The 8,650-nt window shown below is 39.3% G+C and overlaps 1 protein-coding gene across 2 annotated transcripts in view; it reads right to left on the bottom strand.

The window, feature by feature from the left end:
* Window positions 1–2,293: 2,293 nt before the first annotated feature.
* Window positions 2,294–8,650, bottom strand: part of GRAMD4 (GRAM domain containing 4) — a 76,508-nt gene continuing 70,151 nt past the window's right edge. For both annotated transcript variants that reach the window (XM_072920222.1, XM_030255941.4), the window contains 2 exons: window positions 6,747–6,815; window positions 2,294–6,195 (listed from right to left, as the gene is read on the bottom strand). In XM_072920222.1, the coding sequence (XP_072776323.1) occupies window positions 6,094–6,195; window positions 6,747–6,815 (171 nt within the window). In that variant the 3' untranslated portion in view covers window positions 2,294–6,093. The remainder of the gene's footprint in view (window positions 6,196–6,746; window positions 6,816–8,650) is intronic.

Raw genomic sequence — 8,650 nt, 5'->3', positions numbered from 1 at the left:
CAGTCATTTAGATGATCAGGAGCAAAGACATGACAAATTAGCTTGAGAAAATGGAAGCCACTGAGTAATCCAAACCAGCAGATATAGCAATTTAACTCCAATTTATACAAAATGGAAGATGTAAGAGGTGAAGGCAGCTTTAGTGAACTTGTGACATGTTCATCAGGACATGGTCTGTCAGTATCTCTAAATAATCAGGATTGAAATTACAGTTATTTTCGTGAGAGGAAGAAAACTAGAACACCGCTGAAAGAGAGAAACAAAGGCCAAAGGAACAGGTGGAAAACTTTTGAGTCCAAAACTGTCATAGACAGCAAAGGAGAAATTTTGGAAATTTAGGAATGAAAAAAAAGAGCAACTTTTATCAGTATTTGGTAATTAATAGGGAAAGATAGTGAAAAAGGAAAGCTGAAGGAGATAATTATCCATATGCAACTATATGTCACAAAGAATTGGAAAAGATGGAAGGAACTTCAGTAGAGAATACAAAAGCAGAAATTTTGCCTAATGCACTTCTCAACTAGGCTGTGCAGATTTCAAGGTACAGAAAAGTGCCAGCTATTTAAAACCAGAAAAAGGTATTTATCTACCCCTCACCTCTCTGCTTCCCAGTCAAAGCCAACCTGACCAAATACAGAATCAGTTCAGGCTAAATCTAGTATTAAAGAGATGTTCATAGCTACACCCTTCAGGCACTGCATTACACCCACCTAACTTTTGGAGCAACCACAGCCCAGTGCGGACACTGTTGCTGCAAGGGACTGATCCCTTTTCAATATCCCAGCCTCTCTAAGACAGAAAATTAACTTCTCACATCTTCTGTATTTCTTACTTTTGAAATAAAAATACTCAAAAGTCTAAGATGAGCCAATAATTAATGTACTAAACATTTAGCCTACCCTAAAACTAAGGAGAGCAATTTAGTGAATCCAGGGATTCAGGAGAGGAACTTGGACTTGAAAATTACTTAAAAGTAACAGCAAAAAACCCCTCAGCTTCTCCGAGCTGAATGCTGTAACTGCCCTTTATCATTAATCCAGGACTGCCCAGGCCATGCCTTGCTCACGTGCACTAAGCCACCGTGTGTGGGTGACGCTGCAGACTGTGGCTGGAAAGCCTTTCTGCAGTAGGAATTGGAGTTACAGGCAGAGCAGGTGAACAGCTTGTTCAACTCAATTCTATGTTTTTCACAGGCTGCTAAAGTGACCTTGACACAGCAAGCACTGTTTTCAGGAAGACCAAGTCCCCTCACATATACCATGGAGTCTATAGCCAAAACCAGACTTCCAGGCTCCACATCTTCCTTCCACAAAGCTTCAGGCAGGTGGGGCTGAATCCAACCTCTGTGAGTACTGGTGCAGGTGCAACTCATCTTGTACAAACATTTAACAAAGAACACATTAAACCAGTACAAGAGGGAAGTTAAGTATTCTCTGAACAAGGTAAGTATTGTCAGAACACTTAAAATACCAGCATAAAACATCAGCAGCATTGCTGCCACCAGGAGAAAACTAAATACTGAAATAGGGAGAGCAGCACACATTCAGATGTGGAGGATCCATCCCAGACTGATCCATTTCAGCTGAGTCAAACACTTGGAGCACTGTAGAGACAAACAGACAGGTCTGGATTGGATGAGCAGGCAGCTCAGTCCCAGGATTACAATCCTAGGGCAGACACAGGTCTGAGAACGCTGCGGAAGCAGCGTGGGACAGCGGGACAGCTTCCCTGGAACACAGCAGGGATGGGGGAGCCTGCCCATTCACCCCAGCAGGGACACAGGTGACACCCAGGCACAGCACTGCAGGGTGTGACCAGAGAGCTGAGGTGACACAGCTGCTCCTGATCGGGGAATGCTGCTGCTGAGCACAGCTCCTGCACAGCCTGGGGATGGAAAGGGCTTATCCCTACCTCCAGTGCCCACCAGCAGCACAGTGGCACGGAGCTCTGGCTGACAGGAGTTTGTCCTCCTCCCAGCAGTCTTGTGTCATCCATGCCCTCCTGCAGCAGCATCTTAGAAATCACTGCTTGCTTTTTCATCCATTACATTTACCACATAACTACAAAGTGACTGTACTCATAGAAAAGGCTATCCAAAAACATACTTGCACTCTCCAATAAAGTAATAGAATTATTTAAAATAAAATTCAAGTTCTTGGGCTTCAAAAGAAATAACACTCACCCACCTCTCGCCAGAGATGGTTGTGAATCTGCCAAAAAGCACTAACTCAACTTTGTTCCAAGAAATCAGGTGTAGTTTTGATAGATAAATAATTGAAGTTTGCAAGAAGCATTATTAGCACAAAGCATTTTTAGGTTTATTTAAATAAAAATTATAATTTATACAAGACTTTTTAAACAAACAAGATTTTCTTAAAAAATGTACAGGGCAAATAATTCCATTATTTCAATTATTCATACAGTATAAGTCTTCTGTCAAACAAAAGTTACACTGATAATGAATTATTTACAATTTCAAAATATAGACTCAAACTTCAGACATAAAAATTTTAACATCCATTATATTTCAATGATTAGTAGAAATTAAACATCTGCCAAAATGTACAGAGTTCAATAAAAACTACCAATGTTTTCAAACAGGTTTAAGTAGCCAAAAAACAGGTACATCCTTTCATCTCTTCACAGTTGGGTAAAAATCCTTTTCTCTTTGTCTGCAGAACGAGGGTAGAGTTTTGCTGCTGGCATCCTGTGTGATGTTGCTACTAATAAATAGCTTGTTTCATTCAATCTTGCCTCACAAAAGCTACAGTGCACAGAAAGGCATGATTTCATATTTCAGCTTGTTTCGCTTTTGAATTTAAATGGTCAGTGATCAAGAATTAGTCAGTTTTCATCTCCCTTTTTTTATTGTCTTTAAAAGGGACTCAAACTAACCAACCAACTTCTAAAGAAGTTAAATCCAATTACACGTGAATGATCCAGACATCCACAGACATGAACAGAACTGCAAATATAAACAGCAATCAGACAGACAGAATGACAAGAACATCACTTTCAGCTATTTAGAAGCACTTTACATTAAGTGTTCCGACCCAGCCCGTTTCTGAAGTGCACCAGGCTGTACTGCAAAACTAGGTAGGAAGATTGGAATTGAAGGTGGGGGCTGCAGTGTGACCACACAAGTCAAGGATACATTCACTCACTGCCCATCCCCTCCTGCCCTCCAGACCCCAGAGCGTGCAGCAGGGAGGAAATTGTGAGTAAACACTCCGAGGTCACCTTCAGTCTCTGAGCAGCTGAGCAGCAGGAAACCGGATAACCCAATGTAAAGTGAAATTTGCAAAATATGTACACTGATATCCATCAATTATATTACAACTCTATTAAAAAAAAAAAAAACAACACAAAAACAAAATAAAAAAAGAAACCCAGACTGTTTTCTCAATACTAGAACCAATGTTGCATTGCAGTTTGCACTAGGTTTGCTGCTTTAAGGATCGCTAACTTTTAAGTTCGCACTGTTAAAGCGTGGATTCATTTCAAACGTCAGCACATTAGATTTTATAAGACATTTCTAATTTCTTCATTCAGAAAATAAATCTTAAGAGTGTATTGTACACATGAGGCATTTCAGTCTGGGAAAAGGATAATGATATCTCTTCTCCCTCTTGGAAGCCTAGGTATGGTTAATTGTCCTGGCACCAGCAGTATAGATCCTATAGCTCCTCCAGGAACCAGAATCTAGGACAACCCTGTACACGAGGGTCACCACTGAAAGGTGGGAGGGGGAGGAGGTAATAAGTGCAAGTCAACTGATTTCCTACTGAAATTGCTGTTATGATCAGAGTGAAGGTATAAATTACACTTGAAAAATGATACAAAAATAAGAAAAAGAGCATGCTCTCTGTAAAAAATATAGTTTTCTGTTTCTTCAAAAAAAAAAGGATAACCTTAAAACACACCCAAAGGATATTTTCTTAAGACAAAATGAATGAATCTGATTAAGATTTATATAACATTAAGCTATTTTAATGCCTATTTTTTAGCTGCACTTGCTATTCAAGGAAGAGTCTAGAAAGAAAAGCCAAATTATAGTACGTAGCAATTACAAAAAAAGGTATTAACTGATTTTGAAGTAGTTTTTTATAAGAAAGATTTAAGATCAGTAATTTTTACTTAAACATATAACCCGAATGTGTAAAGTTATGAACCATAAACTGTCAAGCTACATCCACTTTAAATGGTGGCAAAATGGAATTCCCACCAGTTCACTTATATTTGAAGTTTCCAGGCCCTGAGTTACAGCATACCAAAGGTGGTGTTAGAAATGCACTCATTTTTCAGGTCATGTACAGACATGTTCCAATGCTACTCTAAAGTGAGAACTTGAAAATTGCATTTTAACAATTACAGTTGTTTCTCCCCCATTCTTGCTTACATTACCACCCAGAGTATCAGTGTTTCACTTTACAATACTCAAACAAATTATGGTATTCAACACTACTACTTCAGATAAAATTTGCATTAGTTCTCATATCCTACCTCTTCATGGCCAGACTAAAATAAGGTTTGTACAGTTTGACCTCCACCTTCTTCATTACTCCTGCACTTATTGACACACTTCAATTTAAAACTGTGCTAAAAGTTAAACACCCTTTGGTGTTTGCTACCCCTCTCCCTCCTTAATTTTACCCCTTTCCTTACAAAGAAAGGAAATTCCTGTTCAAAAAAACAGAGAAAAAAAAATCCATGAAATTAAGTCTCATTTTACAGAAGAATTTGCATCTCCATTGCTTTTTTTAGGGTCATTCATATAATGTCTGGAGACATCTATACTACTCAACTCAAAAGACACAGCAAAGGAAAAGACACTGGAAGGCTTGGCATAACTCCTACTGTGCTTTTATGAAAATGCAAATAAAATCTAAACCTCTCAGATGGGTGCTATTATATAGAGTATAAAAGCTTTCTAATATTAAAGACAAAGGTCAATATGTGCTTTGCTGCTAGACAGGCCTGAGAGAGTTTAGAGGAGTGCAGCCTCTTCCTGCTTTACCTGACAATTGGGTTTAATTGTTACTAAAATTTAGTTCTGCAAGGGGGAAGACAGAAGCACACCAACATTTCTCAAATTATGCTTTGAGAGGAACAAGCACTTTCAGTTGCTATATTATAGCATAATTTTATCACAAGGTAACTCAAGAAAAGAGCCAAATTAAAAAAAGACCACATCTGAGCTTAGTTTAATCGTTCCAACCTCCCCAACACAAAAAGCCTTCAAGTCTTTAATGCATTAACATACAAACGCCTTGTACATGCAACATGTACAACAGCTGAGCCCTTCTAGGACAAGTACCTATAGAAATATAATTATAAGATGCCTAACATTTTAGGAACAACATTTTGGCGCCCTCTTTTATAAAAAGTATCTGCCTGCCTTCTTCCTCTTGCTTTGGTTAATGAGGAAAGGAAGATATACTTACAAACTTTCTCCTCCAATTCACTGTACAAGTAATTTAAACATCTCTATGCAGGAAAAATTGAAGTTAACCAAACCAGTAAATCATCCTTCTGCAATGCAAAAATTAGGAAGGAGAGAAGAAGTTATCTGATATGCAGTTGTACATATGGAAATACTAAGAAGCTAATAATTCCTCGGTGTTGCCATCAGTTTTAATAAAGGACCCAATTAAAAACTCCAAGCTGAAGAAGGAGACTTCAGGCTGCTGCAGTCATCATTCTCACATCTCAGGGAACAACAACTAAGATAAAGGGACAAATGAATTCCTAGTGACATCAATGGAAATAGAGGGATCAATCTGTTATATAGTCAGGTCTCCGAGTATCTTCCCAGCTTTTAATGTCAATAAATAAACATTAAAAGTGCTTAATGTGCAAGGCTAATAGTGATGATAGCACTTTCACTGTTTTCATTTGGTTTTTTGTCTTTTTTTATAAAAACCTTAAAAACAAACATGAAGGCATATATAAAATACACTTGGTTTATGTAACAGATAGAATATAAACCACCAGACAAGAAAAAATTATTGCAAAATATATGAGGATGTTCATTTTTTTCACTACCAAGTCATACAAGAAGAAAGTTTCCTTCAGGTCCTCCAAGATAAGCCACTAGCTTTCATTGCTGGATGATGCAGATATTATTTTCATGTATTGGCTGAAAATTGCCTCAAAAGCTTCATCTCTGTGTACCATGGCACCAAACACTAAAGGCTAAATGACAGAAAAAACCACATCATGTTAGTTCACAAAGAAAAATAATTTCCTCTAGGTATATTTTTGTCAAGTCACTAGGAACAGATTAATTGTACTAAAAATGCATTGATAAAGACAAAATAATCCGTCTCTCTATTAAATCTTTGACCATGTGGTGTATTTTCTAGTATTTTCCATTTCCTTAAAAACTTCATCTGAGGGTCAATTCATCCCACCTGAAAGCCTCCTCCCCCATGGACACTCTCAAGTCAACAGCTTTTTGTTTCAGACTGCGTAGCAGACTGTGTGCTCCTGATGTAGGATGCTGGGGAAAAGCTTTCTAAAGTGTCAGAGTAAAACACTCCAGACACAGCAGACCAAGTTGAATATTTAATTCATTAAAATTCTGAAGACAAACATACTGAATAATAGACAAGTGAATTTTTTAAAAGAGAAAAAAAAGCCAGCCACTGATATAAAGGGACAAAAAAGCCTTTATGCTTGTGTTAACCAGAGGAAGAAAACGTAAGAAATCCAACACAGCAATACAGATACAGCCAGCTACTTACTTTCTGTGTAGATGGTGTTGATACAGCAATACCCATCCCTGATCCCGGGAGAACAGAGAGCACTTTATACTAAAAAAAAGCAAAAAAAAGCCACACACAAAGACATAAGATACCTTCTGTACTGAACAATAGCAAAAGTTGCTGCAGAGGTTACACAATCCATCACTGGCATGTCCTCCCAGCCACAACTAAGAGACCTCTACTAAAACCAGGATGAAGCCAGCTGCCATTCCCTGGAGGCTCATTCTCCGTGACTCGCTGGGTACAGCCTCACCCAGCCAGCCAGGACCCTTCTCTCCACTCCTCCCACGAGCTGCAGCAACACAGGAACACTCACCCTGCTGGAAGCAGCCCCAGCCCCACCGGGAGCATCAGTCCTGCTCCAGCACACGGGAGCTGAGCCGAGCCAGCCCGATGGGGTGGGCAGGGCGCAGCACAGTGACAGGGCCTGTGTGCATCCCCCACAGCCTCCCCTACAGCTGACATCCATCCACTCCCCAGAAGCACAGCAAGTAGACCAGAAAAAGCTTCTTTTTCAAAATGAGATGGAAAACAGGGTATCACAGAGTCATCATTAAAGTCGAAAAAGAGCTCCCACCTTCAACCAAACACCACCGTGTCAACTAAACCATAGTACCCAGTGCCACAGGTGGATTGCTTGCTTGTTTTTGTAGAAAGAATACTGATAAGAAGGAATACAGATAAGAAGGAATACAGTTGGCTGAACGTGAGAGTATTCACAGGGAGAAAGTGACATTAAAGTCAGACCTGGGTTTCCCACCTCCAAATAAAACCAGGCACAGTACATTTTTATGCTTGACTGCATGATCCCTGTCTCGTCTTCATTAAAAACACTACACAGATGCAAAAGAAACTTCATGGCAGTAAAGGCATACTGAACAACAAAGTAAGTTGAAGTATGATGTTTGAAATCCATTAATATGAATTATTAATTCCAGTAGGAATGCTCAATTTGAGCATAAGCTGTCTGCTTTATAGACATATCATAGAAATAGAAGGAATTAATTTGAAAATCTGGAGGTACTTCTGCAGTAACAGACACCAGGCTGAGGTGTTTCTTTGCTCAACATGATTTAATCTGTGGTAATCTGATGCAGCAGAAAGCAAGGGTGTCTGTGTTCAAGATAGGGACAAGTTCAGAAAGGGTAACAAATAAAGGCCATAGAGAGTGGTGTGAGGCACCAATAAAGCCATTAGTAACCACAGGCGGAAAAACCTCAACCAGAGGAAGGACAACACTGCCCTTGCTATGCTTCCAACCTTCCACTTCTTGCCTGTGTTACTGATGGGTCCCAACTAGATGGAACTCCAGCCCATCCCAGTCTGGCTACTCCAACGATCTACCTTTCTCCACTGACAACAATCCTGCCTCCCTCTGAGGCACATACTTTTAAGATGGTGCATCTATAAATATTCACACCCAAACTGAAGTTAGTAATACAGAATTCCTGCTACCGATAGATCTTTTTAAGGCCTACACAGCTCTGGTCAACACTGGCATTAGTAAACAATATAACTTAATTTAAAAAAAGATGCATGAGTGTAAGGGTTTACTAAACTAGTTTGTCTTCATACTCATTGCAAATTTGCTAGTGCTGAGTCTGAAAAAGCAGTTCTGTGAAACATTCATAATCAGAGAATTAAATTCCACTTCTACAAATTATCATGGCACGTTTTTCAAAAATAACAAAAGCACAAATGCAAAACATGACCAGCTGAACAGAAAACCAGTTTTCTCCCCTGTTGGAACTCAAAATGTCCCTCAGACATTTTTAGAGGTTCCAGGCCTTAGTCAGAAGCATTTCAGACCCTGGCAGGCAGCTGGAAACAGCTGTGATTTTGGGTTTGAGCCATGGAATGAGTTACCAACTTTGAAGGTAGAA

This window comes from Taeniopygia guttata, chromosome 1A (assembly GCF_048771995.1).
Source record: "Taeniopygia guttata chromosome 1A, bTaeGut7.mat, whole genome shotgun sequence".
In the NCBI taxonomy this organism is placed as follows: Eukaryota; Metazoa; Chordata; class Aves; order Passeriformes; family Estrildidae; genus Taeniopygia; species Taeniopygia guttata.
The sequence above is the reverse complement of the archived record's forward strand: the minus strand, read 5'-3'. Positions and strand labels throughout refer to the sequence as shown.